General features: G+C 36.9%; 2 protein-coding genes across 3 annotated transcripts; both read right to left on the bottom strand.

Annotated features, from left to right (window-relative positions):
* Positions 1-332: 332 nt before the first annotated feature.
* On the bottom strand, positions 333-2,136 carry LOC140933998 (collagen triple helix repeat-containing protein 1-like). The gene is made up of 3 exons (XM_073383687.1): positions 1,970-2,136; positions 1,206-1,532; positions 333-843 (listed from the first exon to the last, which is right to left on the bottom strand). Exons 1-3 carry the CDS (start codon positions 2,069-2,071, stop codon positions 487-489), a joined length of 786 nt encoding a protein of 261 aa, XP_073239788.1. The 5' UTR covers positions 2,072-2,136; the 3' UTR covers positions 333-486.
* A 9,824-nt stretch (positions 2,137-11,960) lies between these two features.
* On the bottom strand, positions 11,961-20,620 carry LOC140933997 (methionyl-tRNA formyltransferase, mitochondrial-like). Of its 2 annotated transcripts, XM_073383685.1 has the most exons (12): positions 20,488-20,620; positions 19,378-19,444; positions 19,081-19,187; positions 18,368-18,448; positions 17,453-17,575; positions 15,951-15,990; positions 15,369-15,431; positions 14,556-14,634; positions 13,991-14,082; positions 13,832-13,901; positions 13,198-13,280; positions 11,977-12,837 (listed from the first exon to the last, which is right to left on the bottom strand). In XM_073383685.1, exons 1-12 carry the CDS (start codon positions 20,610-20,612, stop codon positions 12,691-12,693), a joined length of 1,077 nt encoding a protein of 358 aa, XP_073239786.1. In that variant the 5' UTR covers positions 20,613-20,620; the 3' UTR covers positions 11,977-12,690. The 2 variants fall into 2 exon arrangements, with proteins under 2 accessions (XP_073239787.1, XP_073239786.1); XM_073383686.1 differs by lacking the exon at positions 13,198-13,280 and having other exon boundaries at positions 11,961-12,837.
* Between the last annotated feature and the right edge of the window lie 89 nt (positions 20,621-20,709).

Raw genomic sequence — 20,709 nt, 5'->3', positions numbered from 1 at the left:
AAAATATTAAATTGGACACCTTTACCTAAATTATTGTACTGTCGAAAAATTAAACTGACAAAAATAATAACAATGCTTTGTCGTTTTCCCCCTGAAACAATCGCCAGATATATTATATATTTTTTAGAGTTCCAACTATTGACCCGATATAATTGTGGTGGTGAAACCGCAAAGTCTTTAGTTCAGACTCAAGAGTCGCGAAACGTAATGGAATGTTCAGATGGACGAATTCGGGGAGTTAAAGAGAAAGGCAGTTTATAATCCCACGAAAGGTACCGTGTTGTTAAGGCTCAATAGGGAAAATAAGCGAGGCGATCATGACATTAAACCAATTGAAAATAACAGTGGATTCTCCTGGACTTTATTTTTAGCAGATACAGACTTGATAGCAAACGTTGTTTTACACACCTCATTACCCAGTAAAGACATAATACAAGTCTAACACGCTTCTATTTTAAAACGTCCAGCTCATCATATGACACGTGCTTACTGTTGAGCTTTCGGTACTTCTTCAATGAAGATGCGATTCATTGAATGCCAACCAGTGTGTGCGTCAGCAAGCTTATGTCCTGTGACGCATTTTCCAACCGAGAATCCCACTCGCACCTTTCCTTTCTGAATGTTGTTGCAGTGACCTTCAATGTGGCGGTGACGGAGAAGATTTTGGCTTTTGCCTGTTTGCATGTAGAATGCACCGTCAATAGTTCCAGGAGAGCTGCACTCGGCTCCATTAAAGGTGAAATACCAGCGACTACAGCAGCTGTCACATCCGCTAACCCTGAGGTTACCAGCAAAGTAGACATGGAGGGCAGTGTCCGCGTATTTCTTCACAAAGTCACAGTTCTAAACGGGATATAAAGAAACAGCATACGTATTGTAGTTTATTTTTATTTACTCCAGTCTATAAAAAAATAATACATCAGTTGTACAATATTAATTAACACAAGGTGTTTCGACAAAAAAAAAAATTCATGTACATAAGAGTAGCGAGAAAGTTAAGAATGGAGAAGGACACAGTGTAATAAAACCGATTATGGCCCGGCTTTAACAGAAAACTACGTAGCTTCAAAAGAAGCAGCCGTCATCATCGCTGACCGCGCGCTGACTTCAGAATTATAGCAATCAATCATTTCAGTAAAAATTAATTACTTTGAGCTAATAGAATATTATTTAACTCGGATAACAAAGTGACGTTCCGTACTTACATATATCAGTCCTGAATCTGTGCCGTCTTCCTTTTTCCAAGCACACTCTTTCCAGTTCATGTGTGAAGCCAGTCGTGGCGTTCCACTGTCGCCTTTGTCCCCTCGCTCTCCTTTTTGTCCGGCGGAACCCTGGATCCCAGACTCTCCTTTTGCTCCTTTCTTTCCATCAGCACCACGTGGTCCCTGGGTCCCAGTTTTCCCCGGGCTGCCCAGGTCTCCTTTGGCTCCATCTCGACCAGGTGCCCCAGGGGTTCCTGGGATGCATGTCATGTATGTCCACATCCCGGTTTGTCCGCCATTATTACAGGATGGACAAGATTGAAGAGGCTGCCAAAAAGAGAAAAAAGTCAGCGACAAACTGCTGTAGCTCTTCACAATTTTACCTGTCATCTAGCCTTTCACTTCAGGCGAGGAGGTAGTTCCGGAATTTTCCAAGTTTTAATTTTTTTTTTTTTTAACGAAATCGTCAATTGTGATTTTGTAAGAAGAAATTTATTTTCCAGTAAAGAAGCTGTTTTATAATTTGTAAAAATGTTAATTTTGATTGTTTAAAACGTGAAAATGTTCTCTCTCAAGTTGTACAAGTAATCATACCATCTTATTTTTCGTCTGAATTTGGTAGTCTTCTTAATCAACCTGCAGACTGATTTGGTTAAATTAACATATAATGGGTCATTCCTAATTGTCTCTAGAAACTAACATTATTTAACTGTAATAAAAAAATGTGTAGTGGCAATATCTGATATATGTATAAATGCAGTTACCTTGGTGTCTGGTGGTTTGTTGTCCTTAGCAGAGCAGAGACCAGTGAGCCAAAATATCAGTACAAGCAACATGGTGGTCACTTTAACTCGTGATCGCATCATCAAGGTCCGGCTAACTTGTGCACTAGAATTAAAGTTTGATCATGATATGAAATATCCTGAGTAGGTCAAAGGAAAACTCAATGAATATAATCAACACAGCAATTATTGAATGAGGCTGAGTAGGAGATCGAATAGGATGTTATGTACCTAGACTAAAGGCTCTAATCGCTCCCCCCCCCCCCCCCAAAAAAAAAATTCTTCATAACCAACTGGCGCTTACTATATTTGGTATATTGGGAAAAAGGCTGCTTGGGCTAGACCATGGTCAAGCCGCAAGGATGTTTATTCACGAGTGAACTAAAAGAAAGAAATGCCTTTCAAGAATATCCAAAAACAAAATAGCTGATTTCTAACTAAATCTGAACGGGAGTATTATAAAAATGCGCTAAACATATCACTCGATGATTTTTATCTACTTTCTAAGGAGTATCTGCAAGGACAAACATCTGTACCGTACTGAGAAATAGGCCAATAGGTTTGGAAAAAACAGGAGGTAATCTTGTTCAGAATTCAGAAATATTTTGAATGAATAATAATATACTTTATATGTAAGATATGACTTGGAAAAATGAACGGTTTAAATAATGCAATGGAATCTCGATGATTGTTACAGCGTATTTTGAAGTCAACTTACCTCTAAGTTCGTTTTACGACTGCCAAAGCCAAATGATAGCAATGATTATTGTTACCGGTTAATTTATTTCCGCTATTGCAATAATTACTTAACTTTTCAAGTTTTTAAAACAAGTTTTAACGACATCATGCCCCAATCATTACATCTCACGACTAAAAGACGTCGAGCATTTTGATTGGTTCTTTTGGCTTAACTTGAGGAAATTCGTGTTTTGTGTTTTTAGGGAACTGAGTTCCTGTACATGCAGATCATGCTATTGGTCCATGGTCGAGAATCTACCAGCCAGAACATCATTTATTATATTTATTAAAATATTATTATGTGTAAGATCTATCCCTTGGTATAGCTCAAGTTCGTCCTTTAACAGCCGAGCAATCTTTTGTAGCAGTGTTGTTAGTAGCTTCACTAGGATGCATGGCCGTCAACTCATCACCTTTTTGGACAGTGGGGAAAAAATTAAGCCAAGGACAGATTGCAAAACTGAAGATTTACAAGTACATTTATAAGTTCTTTCGTCGTTCATTCTGTATCCAGAATAAAGCACAGAATTTATCCACATCCAAATTTGAAAATTTCTCTTTGAGGAGGTCAACACAACAGTATATCCAAATAAGTAACGTTGCAATCATTCTCAACTATATTCGTGCAGAATTGTTTGATAAAGACGCGTAACATGAATCATGTTTTATACTATCAGTGGAATCTGAAAATCCTCTCTTTTTTTACCGTAAATGGTAAATGATTGTTAAATACAGCTTATTAATAATTTTACCCGCTTAGATCTGTCTGTGCATTATATATTAAAGAGTCATTCCTACCCTCACTGATCCATTTACTTGGCCGAATATGTTTTAGAAATAACATTGATTACTACGGGCCGGAGGAGATACGAGAACGCTTGGCGCATATATGATTTACCTTGTTTGCCATGGTGATCTGTCTTCATGAAAGTTATGACAACTGGAAGAAAGAAGAAATAAAGAAACATTCAATCAAAAAGCAATTAATTTAAATATAGCTAGAGAAAAACAAGAAAGCTTCGAGCACTGTACATACCAACACTCTGCTAGGGATTGAATCATAGAATTTCCTTGTTTGAATAAGTTTCTCGTCAAAACATGCTCAAGCTAAACAGCCTACGTATGTCTCCTAATTTCAATTCAACAATTTCATTCGCTTGCGAAAATATCAGGTTGCAAATCATGCGCCCAATGAAAGGCCTACTGTACACATGTTTTCCTTCAACATCATTGTAACCAACAGATCATAACTTTTACTAGAAATAAATTGATGTTGATCTTGCTTTTTTTTAATCCAGGTGCGATTATTCATATATAACCCAAGATATAACTGTACAATTGAAAGAAACGTTGCAGTCTGAGATATCGAGAGATGATATCAAATAGTGAAATTATTTCCCTAAACTGACCTCTACTTGAAAGAGCGGTACATTATTATCCTCATAATTTTAAACTCGATCTCTTCCCGTCTTAGTGGCCATCATCCATTCTGGTCCATTCTAATTCCAACCAGTAAATAATCTCAGTGTAGAAAGTTAACTTTAAGGATCTTACACAGTCGCTCGATGATTCACCATTTGTAGTGGCGTGTATCAGTTCATGCTTCGTGCTTCATGTTCAAGAACTTACTAATGACTTTTTTATTTCTTCAGACGTACTAAATAAGTCCTCCCAGAAAACAAAACGTTTCTGTATTTTCAAAATTCTTAACTCACTTTCTGTCAGTTTTGGCTTAAATCATGATTTAAACAACTGTAAATATGGTCAGTTAAGAAATAAGTTCCATCGGCTTTTTTAATATCTCAGGGGCACCCAACGAGAATATAGTTCAAAACCACTTAAACATAGCATTGTTAAACGTGTTTTAGTATTTAAAAGATGGATATGGGCATATTTTTATCCCCTATAAATTTTTTATCTGTTCGGATTTCCTAGCTGAAAGTCTAGTGATCCGAAAATTATAGGGATAAAACTTACCTGTTCGAAAATTTCAGCCAGAAAAAAGGCTCCCGAAAATTCTAGGTCACCTTTTTAGGGTAAAAATCCGTTGAAAATGGTCAATTTTACCATATTTTATATGTTCAAAAATCCTAGGGGAGGCAGGCAAGCAAGAAATTTTACAACAAATGTTCCGAAAATTATAGATCTCAAATCGTCTTCCGAACAGATATTTTCCAGAAAATTGTCGTTGGGTGCCCCTGATATCTGTACGAAGAGTGTGATGCTGTGCAAAGAACCATTATCTTTGTTGAACATCTTTATCAAGTATCAAGTAAGATTTTGGCTTTGTAGCTCGATAAATTAACAAGCTTGTCGAGTTGTAAAAATGAACAAAGTTTTGTTTCAAATCGCTGTATTACTCTAAACGTCACTTGTATTTAGTTACGGAGCTGATGTGTTGCTTTGTTGAACACAATCTATTATTATTATTTTATTGGTCGTGTTTATCAGTTGTTGTAGATATCAGTTTTCTTTAAATTCACTATTTCGAATTTATCATTTACGACCACCGTTTTAGCCATTTGTCTGATTAACAATACTTGATCAAAACTATTTTTAATTATGACTCACGTTCGAATAAACGCCCTGACTCGATACGGCCGCGCTGATTCTCTTCTCAATGCTCTGACTAGATAGTCCTCGATGTTAGCAAAGTGTTTCATTTAGCCTTAACTTCTACTGTCCATGGTCATACATGTATCTAGCAAACAAACACTGAACAAAAATTGGCGTGGGAAGGATCATCCACTACGGCTAGAGTACATACATGTATGCATGCCGAGTTACTATTACATGTAATGTTTCCAAAGTAGGGAATTCGAAACGATCCTATTATATATATAGGTCATATTTGGATTTGGGATTTTTTTTTTGCCTATTCACTGTTTTTACTGAATAAATTGTGAAAAGACTCAATTTCGTGGGACTTTTCTCCGATGCTCGGAAAATTCGAGGTGAACTCGCAATGAAACAACAAAACTGCAAGAGAACATGTTCTCCTGTCATACTGTTAATAGAATCATTCTTGGGAAGATTTGTATATTGAATGTATGGTACTCATCTGTTAATTTCTTGCTCGCCTTTGGAAATCATGTATGGAAGCCTTTAGTTTTGGAATTGGGAAATGACTTCATTCAATTGCTTATTCTTTGTTCTTCTTATTGAATTAACTCTCAGTTAGCTTTGTATAATAGATTACATTCTCTTTTGATATCAAAGCTTACGATTTTTTCTACAGCTTATCAATTTAGACAGCTTTACCATAACGAAAACTAAATTAAGGCCCACATTGAAGAGCTTACGCATAACAGGGAGACCAGAATTAGTTTTGGCGCATATGGTCGCCAATGATAGGCTGGGGATTTTGAAACTTATGGTGTGGACTGAAACTATGTTTTGAAATTGTGTAACCTCAAAAATAGTGAGTTTGAAAATTGATTAAGTGTTATTAAATTTAACCTAACAATTACTGAAATATCTAGAATATTTCTTCAGTGTATACTGATTTAGGTCATTTAGAGCTGTCAAAGCCGTTGGTGGAAATTTAGTGTAATTTTATGCTTTCAAATTTGGTGAGTACAAAAACAGAATAATTTTGGAAATCGCCTTGGGATTCCAAGAAACATCGAATAATCACAGACGATTTACAGAAAAACCTTGAATGGACCTTACTCGTCAAGATGGCGTCGAAAACCGTGACAGGCAAACGCTTGAGAAATTACAGTCTTTGTATGAGAATCTAATGTCGAATAATTTCCGTAAAACGGCTGTTCTAAAATAAATATCAATAGTAAACTAAAGCTACCAAACAAAGGATTGTACTAAAAAATTTTGGGGGTGTACCTGTGCTTAAAAAGTGGTTGTAGGTCTTCTAGCATGTAACGCCCTCAATTTTTTCAGTAGAATCGTGTGGAATAAAGCATTAGTTTAAAATTCATGTTTTTTTCAAAACAGCCGTTCTACGGAGATTATTCGACATAAGATTCTAATACAAACACTGTAATTTCTCACGCGTTTCCCCATTCGTCAAGATAGCGTCGAAAACCGTGACAAGGTCTAAATTAAGGAACAATAATCGGTTCCTGACAGGAGTTAGATCAATGTATTAGTGACCAAACCGGAAAATCTTATTGACCGCATCGACATAAATTCAAAAACATTTTATAGTTCCCTTGAAAAGGTAAGTAAATAAAATGATAATTTGAATTTCGGTTCACGCTATTTTGTTGAATAAAATTAGATCGACGATGGTGATAAATTAAGGTATTTTCTCCAAAAAAATGTTGTTACCGGTAAAATTGATGTCAGTTGTCTTTTTTACAGTATTATCCACAGTATTCCAAAGAAAATAATTTTTTGATTCATCCAAAATTTTCCTTAATTGACTAAATTTGTTCTTGTTTTGTCCTGTTTACCTTGATCAATGCTCGATATCTTATGTTTCCTTCCTGGCTGTCTCCTCTTAGTCCAAATCTTGTCTCACGAAATCTTTACACCAACATTGGGAGGACATCAGCGGAAAACAACAATTGACTGAGATTGTAGTTCTCAATGTTTGCGCGGTGGTCTAGGCCTACATTGTAAACCCTATTCTCCATGACCATATCTACTGGATAAAAAAAAAAAGTTTAAACAAATTTTGTGCAAAGGAAGCTAGAGCACTGTTGTAGATGTTAAATATCGAATATTGACGGAACATTTTTACACGGAGCACTTACAAATTTTCTGCGGGGAATCCTAGCTTTTCACAAGAACGATACTCGTTTGCTCGCGATTTATATCAGTTAAATTTAAGCGACAAAACAAGAAAGACTTGTAACCAAGTCAACATAATATTAACTCACTGGGCAGCTAAATAAAATTAAAAATATGACTGTCTGTTACTCTGTACTATTGTTAAAGAAAACAAAAAAATTGATAAAATTGAACGGCAACGGTGAAAAAGGCGTCCTTACCCGTAAAATTGATATCAAAAGTCTAATCATTAATTGACAACGTTAACAGCATTACTCGACAGAGAATAACTTGGTGTGCATGTATTTAATTTAACCAAAATTTTGTTAGCAGTTTACCTTAATTACATGACTGTTTATCAATAAAAAACTAATTGTTAATGGAATTACACTATTTTTGCCGTTTTAAAGTAAGGCGAAAGAGCTTACCGTTTGACGTCTCTTTTGACATACTGAGGCATGGGGGTTCTGGACTGAAGAAAATATGTAAAAATAAATCAAGTGTTACAGGGTAATGAAATCAAGTATTCACTAAACATTCCAACAGAGAGCACGATAAAACAAATATTTACAATTTCTCCTGGTTTCCAACCACTGTTCAGTTAGTCTACCCATTAAAAACTGTATTGAAAAATTATTTTTCTTGCAGGTACAACTTTTTTTAATAGTCGTAGCTTCGTATCTACAGCTGTATCTACCATAAATTGGGTAATTAAATTGTATCTGCTGTTTGGTCTCAATTAATGTTCACGCCCGAATAGGTTTGAAGAACAGAGAGTTAATACATTTTAATAGGTTTCTCAGTTTCTAAAAATACAGCTTGTTATTCGCTATCTCAGATTACTTGTTATATTCTGATTTGTCCAATAGCAGAAAGCCATATATCTTGAAATAGTTTGGTCACGCTTTCTTTCTTGGGAGATTTATTTGCGTCACCATGAAGTGGAGAGCGGGGATATTTACCGTACTCATAAGTTAGTGTATTTTTTAGACCACAGGTGTCCCAAGCTCACCTTACGAGTGTGGAATGTACTTATGTTGTTAACGAACACTCTTTTGAGTTTGGTGAGATCGTTTCTATAAAATAAAAAAACACATTTGTATAACGTAATCAGCACTGATTAATAGGCACAGCAGACTGCACAAAACCGAGAACCAAATTAATGGTTTATAACTCGGTCGGATATCATTCTGTTTGTTATATCTTTTTGTTTACTATATCCTTAGCTTTATATAAAACAAAGCAACAAAATGTACGTATTAAAAGCGTCGCTCCATTAGCGTCACGGCAAAATTTTCTTATTTTAAAATCATACTGGTACATGACATTACTGGAGTGTCCAACCGTTCGAAACAGTTGACAGACTTGGCACATGTTGTTGTCAGTTTCCCCTAGGGGTAAATTGATCGTAAGTGTTATTTTAAACAATGTAAATTCATCATTTGCTCCACTCGATTTCGCCTGTCTAGAACTTCTATTGTTGATTTCCACTGGTTTTCACTATACATTCACTATATGGTGCGGATGTTAGTAAAAAAATGCGCTGAAAATTAAGGAAATTGATTTGACAACTGTGAACTGAAGGACTGTTATAGTGTTTACCGCTAGAAAGCAACAGGAGCCGTTAAATTAAATCTAATCATTTTTGAAAATGCATCTAAGGAATGAGAAAGTATCTGACAGATCATACAGAGAGGCATTTCAGCATTAATTTTTAATTGACATAAAATTACACTTCTGGGGTTTTACGGTGGTGACTTGAAAGATATAAATGATGTGTAAGGTGTCTTCTGCCAATTCACTCAGGGTTATGCAAATTTCTTGGAAGAAAGGAAACTTTTTTACAAGAGGAAAGACTTCAATCCCACATGCCACCTTTTTAATTTTTTTTGTACACCAATGTGTCCGCCATGACGTCATATGAAAACGCTCTATGGTTTAAATATAGCTCACTTCCTGTTAACTGCACGAAATAGATTTAAAATTAAATCAACAAATGAAAATTATGATTCAGGCATAGGAGTATGTACGAAGTAAGATCAACATTTTCTTTCGCCGTTGTCTTGTTTTGTGTTTTAAGATTATTTCTCAATGCTCTTGTTACAGATCTACACCACACATACAGAGTTTGCGCTGCCCAAACTCACATATTCAGTGAATATTGCTTTGTCATAGTTCGGTTGAGGTCAAAACGTAGCGAATAATGCATTTAGTCTATAGATGACAACGCTACGAGGCAGCTCATCAGGAAAGTAATAGACCTTTTTAGATACTGATAAATGAAGATGATGATTTGAATCGAGGAAGTACAAAAACCTAAATGCAGATATGATCGTCGCAGTTAATAAAGTTAAGTTGAAAATGTTTTAATTCAGTTGCTATTACAACTGCGACGACCCAGGATAATGTGGACTTTAGTAATTTCAAGGAGCTATGCAACAATTGTTTGGGACTCTAGGCTCAAATAATACATAGCCTTTCATAGCCGGCCTTCAGACTCGTACCCAGTCGCCATTTACGTGTTTTTTGGGGTGAGAGAAGATTTGATATTAGGTTGAGGCGCGCACAGGGGATGAGACCCCACGATACCTTTAGTTAGATTGTTGTCCTGTCGAAAGGTAACAGAAAAAAAACCACAACAATTTTGCTTTGTTTTCCCCCTGAATGAATTAAGTATGAGAAAAGATGATTTGTGATACTTAGTTTTAATATCACCTCACTGCAATTGACCCGATAAAATTCTGGTGGTGACGTAATGGAATAATGACCAGGTGGACGAATTAGGAGAGTTGAAGAAAAAGGCAGTACATAATCCCACGAAAGGCACAGTTTTGTTAACAGTCAATGGGAAAATGAATGAGGCAAGTATGAACCAAAATAACAGAGGATTTTTCTGGACTTTATTCTTTAGCTGACACATACTCGAAAACAACCGTTGCTTTAGAAACCTCATTACATCATAACACAAGTCTAACATCCACATGATCCAGATGATCACATGACACGTGCTTACTGCTGAGCTTTCGGTACTTCCTCAATAAAGATACAATTCCTTGAACGCCAACCAGTGTAGGTGTCAGCAAGCTTATAGCCTGTGACGCACTTTCCAGCGAATCACCATGTGAGTTAGTAGGCCATAAAGCACCTCAAAGCGAGGCAAATGTGTGTCGACACAAACTAATGATCTTCGCTTATTAGTTGCACAGGACACCCAATAATGCACGGAACGCCCAACAGAAATTAGGGGCTGCGTTCTCGTGCCTCGAACACAAATACTTCTTCATTCATCGTCAATTCATCATTTAATTGCAATGGAACCTCAAGCTACGCGATGGTCTATTACACCTTTGTCGCAAAGGCCGATAAAATAACCAATCTTTCTATACTGTATTTGTTTTCATTCCGATGACCATGACTTCTTACACCTTTATTTGCGAAGGCCGATAAAATAACCAATTTTTCTATACTGTATTTGTTTTCATTCCGATGACCACGACTTCTTCCATGATGCTGGCCGTTACTTACGTTCCGTTAGTTCGGAGGTGGCTCAGGAGACTAATCAGAGCACGAAAGTGTCTGCACCGAGTGAAGCACATGATGTCAGCAGAGGTCGATGAGGTGCTGCATGACTAAGCGGGATTTACACATTAGACGTTTTCCCTTCGTACGCTTTTTATCTGCTGGCTCAGCACCCCCGCTGATGAGGCTGCGCCACTTTAATCTGTCTTGAGTCAGTTCTGTCCAGTTCAACTGAGACCAGCTAAGTAATTAGGAGAGTATAAGTGATCAAGTGACAGTCATGTAGGTCGGATTTCAGTACTCAAGGTGTTTAATACGTCGGTCAAAGGTGAGTTCGGGGCATATGAATGATTGGCAATATCCTCGCTAGGAAATCTACAGTACAAAAGGAATTTTTCCCCAAAAGTAAATCGTGAGGTTTTCTTGTGCCTTGACGCTCACGTGACATGTCACGTGTCCAAAAATTGAAAATGAAGGAAATTGGCGAATTAATTGGGGGCGAATTTACTTTGTTTGGGTAAACAAATTAAAAGAGGATAAACATATCTAACTTTGTACGTTTGGAATGAATGTGCGCGAAGTTTAAAATTTAAGCTTTACACAATTCTAGATTTAATTTGGCCATTTAAAATGATGTTTTCCCTCATAATTTGTTATTGAAGAGCCGGGGTGAATGAACGGTCATTGCAAAGGTGAGGTGTTAGAAATCTTTGACTGTATGAATTAGAAAAATGTTATCGCTCGATTTCTTTTTTTAAACCGGCCACCAACTGGTCAATAAATTCACTAATTTGATGTCTTTAAGATCTAAGTCAATTGTGGGAGTGAGGTCTTTGGTAAATTGGGGTCACAGTTGAAGCGTATGAGAAAATACGTTGAACGGCAAAACACTGGATTATTTGTTTTTAATCAGTATCTTCAGAGAAAAAAAAAAAGGAATCTTACATAATATGTACGCAATATGGAAACATTGAATTAAATACTAAGTTACGCTTTCCGAGGTTGTACTCCTTATCGGTAGTTGATTTCGCAGTTTTTGCGAGACAGTATTTCCCGGGGTATTATTTTCGCGATTTTAACAAGTGCAAAACAGGAAAAAACGGCATTAAATTTCGCGATTTAAGCGTTCTCAACTTCATTTACTTCTTTTAAAAAGTCTGAACGTTGAAAAAAAATCGATAAACTAAAACAAGCCATGCGTGAAATCTTTGCAAGCTAAAGTCATTTCACAACGGAAGATATAAAATGGAGCTTACCAGTAGAACCAGAAAGCGATTTGTGTTTGTCGACACATATCGTTGCTATTACATGTTGATTGTTATTTGAATTTTCCACATGGGTATTAAATTTTGCAAGGATTTATTTTCGCAGGTCTTTAATTTCGCGGTTTTTTACAATCGCGAAAAACGCGAAGTTAAAGACCAATAAGGTACTAGATAATCCTTTTTGCTCCTAGTGCTAATTATTGAGACATCTGTTACTTGAGTCCGTCTATCAAATACTTTGTGTAACTATTCGAATGAACCTTTGCGCTTTCAAGCATTTATTTTGCATAGACCAAGCTGTATAACTACACTAGACGTACTCCATTCCTTTTGAATAAAAATGCATTTTTTTTTCCATTGAAGATAAAAAAAATAAATATTATTTATTCCTGATGCGCTGCTAGGTGAATTCCCTGTCTTCGCCCAGCGAAAACAGCTACTTCATGGCTACCTGTCCTTCCAGGGTAAATTTTCAAAACATTTCTTTGTGTTGCCTTGTAAAGCACTGATTCGAAGATACGAGTTAGCAAAATCCCGAGCAGTGATGACAGTTTTGGCTTCAAACTGCAGCTCCGTGACTCCAACCCAACCGTCCTGTTAAAAATTAAAACAAAAAACAAAGTAATAAAAAACCTAGTAATGATTAGCCTCCTAAGCAGATCCTAGCATCGCTTAGTTGGAGAACGTGGCTAGGCGCTACGGTTCAACGATATAATTTATGGTCTTCGAGAACACAATACTGGGCTGTCATCATTTTTGAGACTTGTGATGAGATCGACGATGCGCAACAAGAAGGAACAAAGCGCGAAACACGTTAGTGATAACGCTCCGCATTTGCATGCCAGAGAGTCACATTTGCTAGCTCGTTTCGCTGGTTATTCGTGTGCTTTATTATGAATACGATTTTATGGCCATGAGCAGCCTATTTTGTTGCGTTTAATCGATAATCTCTACCTGGCATCTAATGAAGAGGATATCGCGATCTCTATCAAATTTCACTTCTCCTGGGAGTGTGGAAAGCTTCTCTTCAGGTGTGACTACAGAAAAAAGGAGCACATGTATGCCATCAAACTCAATACATACGGCGCCTCTGTGACTGCCATCAGTCTATAAAAGGTTAAGTTAAGAGTTATCATTTTCGCTGGGCTGACCATAACCTACTGCTTGGTAGCAATTCAGAGAGCTTCAGAGCGTGGCCTCCTTCGCCTTCATATTTTTTTGTTGCAGTTTCACCGCTCAGCTTCGTGATTCCATGACAAAAATAATGGCATTGCGCAAAAAAGTGTGTCATGGGGCGAAAATCACCCTTTCAGTGTGGGGGGAGGTTTCTGACCAATAGCACATACCAGCTATTCTAGACTACAAATCTCCTTAGACACCCTGAATTGTTTATTTCCCAGCAACACTTTCACCTTCCTTCCAAGGACATATTATTTTTCCAATCTCCCAGCCAGCAAAAATTTGCCTGAAGAACAGATATTTTGAGGAACAGATCCATTGGGTGGCCCTGAAGTCTAGTCTCGAAACCAGTCAGCGCATTGCCATAGGAAAGTGGTTCAATGTTCAGTGGTTGAATGTTGTTACTCACGACTAACGAAATCCTTGGACATGTTAATCAGCTTGACTTTCTTTCCTTCCCAGCTGGTCTGAACTCCAACCTAATAAATATCAAGAATAATGAGATAGAATAAATACATTCACATTCATATGTGAACAGAAAGTGCGGAAAAATTGTCGTATAACTTACTCTGGAAGAAAGTGCATTCCATCGTCTTCGGATGTAAGACCAAGTGTGGTATGTCCAGTCAATATAACCAACCTCTTTAGTCAAGCGGCGAGCTGGGAGAAAAAGTAAAAAAAATACATGTAACTAAATAAATAAATAAAGAAATACACGAACAAATCAATCAATCAATCAATCAATCAATCAAAATCTCCCATCAAAATGACCGTCTTTTTAATAGGAAGACTTGTCCGCCTTACAATAGATAGCCTGCGCAAGACTTGCGCAGCAGGCGCTAGGAAGTAATTGGGCGCAGGAAAGAACGGGCGCGCGCGAGGGAGACGCGCGCGTTTTTTCTTGCGCCCATTTATACAACAGAGCATAGTTAGTAGAAGAAGACTACTAACTATGAACAGAGGGAGTCAAAAGAGATGCTAAGTAACCACGTCGGCGGTGGCACTACGGATAAAGTGAACAGGTGATGTTAAAACGGTGCGTTAAAAGTTGATGCCGTATAACATGGATGCGCGGACGATTTTCTCATACTCTTTCAGCTAAATCATGCTGCTAGAATTTCAAAGAAACTTACCCCAACTAGTTTTGATTTGCGGATTTGGCTGTACTGGATCTTTCCGTAATTCCTCCAGATTTTCAAGAGCATACATCAACTAAAAAGATGGCATTAGGTCAGTTTTTAAAAGAGTACAGAGAAAAAAGCGCTCATAGGCCATTCCATGCCTTGATGAAATGACGACCGATTCATCGTCTGATATAAAAAAATATATATTGTGATTTGCGACTTAGCATTTATAGGAATTTCTTGATGTAGGTTAAGTTATCCTCGGTAACCCAGTTACCCTTGGTGCCAGAGACTTTTCATGAGCGGTTTCCGGTTCAAGTCTGTATTGTGACCAGCGTGATTTTTCTCGCGGATTCGCCGCTTGTCACTTGGGGCCTCCGGCCGAAGCATCCAGCCCGCAGGAAAAATTTGCAAAATTTAATACCCATGTGGAAAATTCAAATAACAATCAACATGTAATAGCAACGATATGTGTCGACAAACACAAATCGCTTTCTGGTTCTACTGGTAAGCTCCATTTTATATCTTCCGTTGTGAAATGACTTTAGCTGTAGGTTTGCTAAAACTATTGGTAAACACTGTATCTCTTACAAACACATTAAAATGAGGTACACAAACATTTCAAGTAAATTTTTGGCGAGAAATCAAGCTACTGTAGTTTTTGGCAATATTTATTTGAAAAATTCAACAAGTTGTAATCTGTTTCCTCAACAACATCATATGTGGGCAAACGCGACAATGGAAAATCCAGTTCTCACTGTTAGAAAGCTGCCTACATGTATTCATAGAGCGTCCTCATATTATCTTTCAAAACATACAAACCATTTTAGTACCAAGGATTGCAAGCTGATCGGAGAGCTCGTCATACATGATGTCGTCTGGTATCTATAAAAAAAAAAAAATCAGAACAATTTGTCGGTTTACAAACTTCTAAAACATTAGCCAGTGTAGCAAGCGTCTCCGCGCTAGTTCGTCGAGAGAGTTGGAAGGAAATCGAAAAACTTTCGAGCAATAACTAATATATAATTTATTGATCAGTTTACCACCAAAAGTTGCAGGGCAGCCCGGATAGAAAGCCATGGGGCTTATTACTTCAGACTACCCATTTACAAATAAATGCAAAGTTTCATTTAAGTATGATAGATGACAAGAATAAGCTAAGTACAAGTAATAAGGCTAAGAGGTATAATTCTAAATAAAAAATATCAAATCAATTTAGGGTATCTAATAATCTAATTAATTTGAATCAATAATTAATAGCTCTAAGAAAAAAAAAAACATTCTAGTTAACAGTCTAAAAATTAAGCAGGACAAGAGAACAAAACTCGAAAATTTGAGCTATGCAGGCTAAAAAAACATTCACTAGTTAGCAATATTTTGATAGATAGATAAAGGTCTCCAAACCTTGTACTTCTCCTGAAGCAAATTTTGTCCAGCATCAAATCTAATGATCAAAATGAAATGGTTGTCTAAAATTGAAATACCCTTAGGCTAGCTAATTCAAATAACATTCTTACTTTTGGTACATTTTTGGGGTTTAATGTATTGAAACCTGGAAGGATTGCAAAGGTGAGTTAAACAACAAGGCATATGAAAAATATTAATTGATCATCATCATCATCATCATAATTATATCAACATTACTATCATCATCATTGTCATCGCCATCATCATCATACCTATTATTAAAAACGTTATCATCACCATAATGTCAATCAGTTAATCAATCAATCGATCAAAAACTTTATTAACCTGTCAAAGTAGCTAGCCAAGGGTAATACCCCTCTACTAATAATTGGGGACACTTAACAATATAATTAAGAGAACCTATTAACTAATAAATGATCAGCCAAGCGTGGTCATTGCACGCGTGCTGAACAAGAATGCTGTATAATGACAGACAAGAAACAATAGACAACTCCCAAAGCACAAACTCAGCCAAAACGCTAAAAATCTTCAATGTTTACTCAAGTTTGGGCTTATAGAAGATAATGTCACAGTTTTTCAATGACCATGAGATTCAGAGTCCGGGTAGTTAGTTAATCAATAGTGGCCCTGAAAAAATTTGAAGGAAAAAAAACTACGAATTTTTAAGAAAATGCTTTTTTCGTGAGAAGGACTCTTAAACTCTGACAAACGTCAACAAATAGCGAAAACTATAATTTCTATATGTTTGCTTTGCTCGAAATCGCGCGCATTTACAAGGCCCTAAAGCATTTTGCTGACTTGCAAGGACCCATCTGTTATAACGATGCCCAAAATAAAGAGATGAATCTCATAGTTTATTAGATATAATCCGTGTAAAGTTTGCTTATCATTTTTGCATAAATTATGACCTAAATTTGGAAACCGCTGAATTTCTCGAATTGGGTCTTTGCGATTTTGGTGAAACTCTGTTCAGCGTAAGGCACTAATGCGCACTATGTGTAGCCGAGAGATTTTCACGAAAAAATGCCGGCAACTGCAGATTTTCGACTCAGACAGGTCTCAAAGGGGCCTGGCATTATAACCACATGACATTTACTCCGATCGCCAAAAAATTTATGTTATATTGTAGATTGATCTATATGTTATCCATTCTATGTGTTAGACTTACGATAAAAGTAAAGGTGGGGATACCAGAGAGCTTCAAAGTAGGATGGTACCCCCCAAAAAAAACTGGGTCGAGTCACCTTAAGAGACAAAGGAAGATGAGAATCAACCTAGGTTAAAAAATCTTAACCTGAATAGTTTATTTTGGAATTTTAATTTTAACCAGTGTAACATATACAGTTGTATCTTAGCGCATCAAATTTTTTTTTCCTCAGGTACACATACCGTCAACAAATCCTGTTTAAATCAATTGACAGGCACACTGGTACAGCACTCATGATTCATTATAGACCTAATCACAGTGTTGAACACACCTGTCTCTGGAAACTTCAACAATGGATACTCCTGTTTCCTTTGCTCCACTCAGGATCGCATGTGACATAGGAGCAGCACCTTTCCACTGAGGTAGAAGAGATGGATGAATGTTTATGGCACCACTAAAAAGAAAAAAAAGTACATGTATGTGTAAACGCAAGTTTATTCCACTGTATAGGTGTTTACTAAACTCATTGATCAAAGAGTACCTAGTACTGTAAAAGCTCACATTAGCTGCTGGGATGCTTATCAAATTTTGTGAGTCAAGAGGAGGGCACATATTTGAAGGTGGGATGGAGGAGAGGGCTTATTTAAAGGGCCAGATTTTTTCATTTTTCCAATTTTGGCCTCAAAATAACATTGTCTTATTGCCAGTACATGTAAAACAAACAGTAACTGTAAACAAGACTGTAACTATAAGAAGAAAACCAAATCTGTGTGTTATCACTTTTTAATGAGTCCACTTTTCTCTAATGTCCCCCATTTTAAGTTCTCATACGGAACTTTTAGACTGTGTATTCAGTGATTTTTCTTTCTTAGGAGAGGGTTAGTGGGGGTGTGAATTTCAAGGAGTATTAAATTATCATTTTTTGCCTCAATGGGGGCAATAATTTGAAGCAGGGTACATATTTGAAGCAGAGTGCCTTTTGGAACATATGGTACGTGTCTACCATATGGGTAAACTATGCTCTGTCCAAGGGGTGCTCATTTTGGGACTTATCATCCAGAACAGGATATCCAAATATAAAAATTTGCCTGCAAAGGGGTATTATGTTTGTAAACATGAAAAGTTTCAAAATGTAGTCTGGGCTAACAGGTTTCACACTTTAAACTGATTTGCAGTTTCCCTGTCACATTTACACCCGAGTACCTGACAAGTTGAACACCATATTATTATTTTTGTATATACTTACCATGGAAACATATCCAGGACATGATTTGGTATCAAGTAACCAAATGATGCAACAACTCCAATATCAAATGGACCAGTTGGTCTAAAAAGGAATCAGAATAATATCAGACCATCAAAAATACATGTGACTGAATATTTTACACCAGTTTTCAGTGCAATGAAGGCAAAGAATACATGATGTCATGTAAATATGTCGATGTGGACAATACAACAAACTACCGAATCAGAACCAATAAAAACAAAATATCCACGTGGTTATTTCAATGGAAATGTCCATAAAAGTACATAACCAATGAATGGACTGTTTTGTTCTCCTAAGTTACCCTGTTTGAGGACAGTGTCTCAATGATTTTGTTGCCACTAATTGAAACTGTTTTGACCTACAAAGTTTTCGCTGCAAGGGATGAGATGTTTCGTCCTTGCCTATATTAGCCCCTGCTATCTTGGGTAAAGCAGTAGGCAAATGTTCTCCTTTTACAGTGTCAGTAAAACTTCTTGCTTCCTCTTTCTTTTTTCTTCCTGGTTTGATTGATAAAAGTGCTTAAAATAAAATTGGTAGTTTCCTAACTGTATAGTACCTTCTGACCCCCACTCAAGAAGCAAGAAAATGTGCTAAGCAATGCAGGTAATTATAATAATAATAATTTGTCATGTACCATTAAATTTTACTCCAGTGCAAAGAAGTTACTTTTGCTAGTCCAATGCAAATCTTACCCATCCTGAGGTTCCCATCCCTCCTTTCCAGTCCAGTAGTGAACAGGAATGTTGTGTTTTAAAGAAAATTCTCTTGCTGTGTCTAAGGCATCACCATTTTGTTGTTTCTGTTGAAAAATAAAAATCAGATCCAAAGCTTAAAGATACCTGTAGACAAGTATACAGGATAAAACAAATAAACTTAACTGCATTGATAATAGATTGTGAAAAGAAACGGGAATCATAAAGCAGGAACACAAAAAGAATTTTTTTATGGTTTTTTTTTTCTCTATTTGGTCATTCAAACTTTAAACAAACCTTAATGACCCTTCTTCTTTCAGGAGGGCAGACTACATCAAGCAGTTTTACAATGGAACCTGAAGTTCTAAAACAAAAATCTATTATTAGAATCAAAAACCAATCAACTCAGATGTGGTAAATCATTGAGAAATTAATGCAATGCTGGTTGTGAAAAATAAATAAAAAATGTACCTGCTTCAGAAGTCTGAGCAGTACAAAAATAATTTTTGGGTGTGGCAAAAGCCCCCACTCCCCCAAAACCATGATGAACTGCACCAGACCATGTTCAAGTGCAATTTTGCCATACTATTCTAGACTAGATGACAAAATCCTACCAAACTAACTATAAACCAGAAACTCTAATCCTTTACACTTATGATCAAATTACCATAATGATTCACTGAGGCACTGCTTGCAGTTTACACCTGCCCCCACCCCACCTCTCCCAAGACTGAGAAGTCAACTGCTATCTGCTATAAAATAATAAAAAAAAGAGGTTTCAACTGATTTTTGTCACACTATTTTTGGCACGATGGGAAACCTTTACTAAGCAAATAAGGGGCAGGAACATTTCATTGAACACTGAAGGCTCATAAAAGACTGGGGGAATTAGGAATTGTAAGGGGGCAGCCGGATCTCTGGCGAGCACGTGTCCCTTTTCTTGAACGGGAGGAGTTGTTGCCGCATTTAACTTTGTTTTTGAGTTGATGAAACTCATAATTTGTCCCCATTTTCTCCACAGGGAGAGGAGAATATTAAATGGATGACCCCAATAAATGTAAGCTTAAGCTTTTATGTCACGAGCATGCATCAAAGATCGTTCTAAAAAAAGCTCCGGCCTTTATTCAACCTTTACTCAAAAATTTATAGTCCTGCAACGGGGTTACCATCACGCAAGACGCCTAAATAGACGCCTACAGTATGTATAAATGGGTCTCAAGTTAGCGTGAACTCGAACTTCCTGTTAGAAAACTATTGATTCCCTGAGGTATTAAATCGAATGCTACTCAAGTAACAGACAGACTAAAGTACACGTGCTTATCTTTGCAAATAATTATATGACCCATAGCGAACTCGGCGAAACTGACTAGAGGTCCATTTCCTCAAATTTCAAAACTACATTATTACCTTTCATTTTCAATCAACGCTTTCAGTGGGTGTACCGCAAATCGATCAGTTCCAAAAAACAAAATTTTCCATGGAGGCTTACAAGTTGAATTCCTAACAGAGAAAGACCTCGCAAAGTAGATCATTGTGTTGCCAATGCCATTAGTCTGCCATGTTTTGGATGACGGCGACTGGAGTCGAGTCTATTCGGCAGATATTCGGTTATCATCGGACCAAGCAGGC

The sequence above is a fragment of the Porites lutea genome, chromosome 4 (genome assembly GCF_958299795.1).
Source record: "Porites lutea chromosome 4, jaPorLute2.1, whole genome shotgun sequence".
Classification (NCBI taxonomy): Eukaryota; Metazoa; Cnidaria; class Anthozoa; order Scleractinia; family Poritidae; genus Porites; species Porites lutea.
The sequence above is the reverse complement of the archived record's forward strand: the minus strand, read 5'-3'. Positions and strand labels throughout refer to the sequence as shown.

What these genes read in the sequence shown, in the direction of transcription:
- LOC140933997 (XM_073383685.1), bottom strand. Translation starts at nt 20,612, where the DNA reads ATGATCTACTTTGCGAGGTCTTTCTCTGTTAGGAATTCAACTTGTAAG. An exon ending in CAATCCTTGGTACTAAAATG is followed by an intron (nt 14,635 to 15,368) that starts GTTTGTATGTTT and finishes CCATCTTTTTAG; the next exon opens with TTGATGTATGCTCTTGAAAA. An exon ending in GCAAATCAAAACTAGTTGGG is followed by an intron (nt 14,083 to 14,555) that starts GTAAGTTTCTTT and finishes TTTTTCTCCCAG; the next exon opens with CTCGCCGCTTGACTAAAGAG.
- LOC140933998 (XM_073383687.1), bottom strand. Translation starts at nt 2,071, where the DNA reads ATGATGCGATCACGAGTTAAAGTGACCACCATGTTGCTTGTACTGATA. An exon ending in ACAAACCACCAGACACCAAG is followed by an intron (nt 1,533 to 1,969) that starts GTAACTGCATTT and finishes TCTTTTTGGCAG; the next exon opens with CCTCTTCAATCTTGTCCATC. An exon ending in CAGATTCAGGACTGATATAT is followed by an intron (nt 844 to 1,205) that starts GTAAGTACGGAA and finishes TATCCCGTTTAG; the next exon opens with AACTGTGACTTTGTGAAGAA.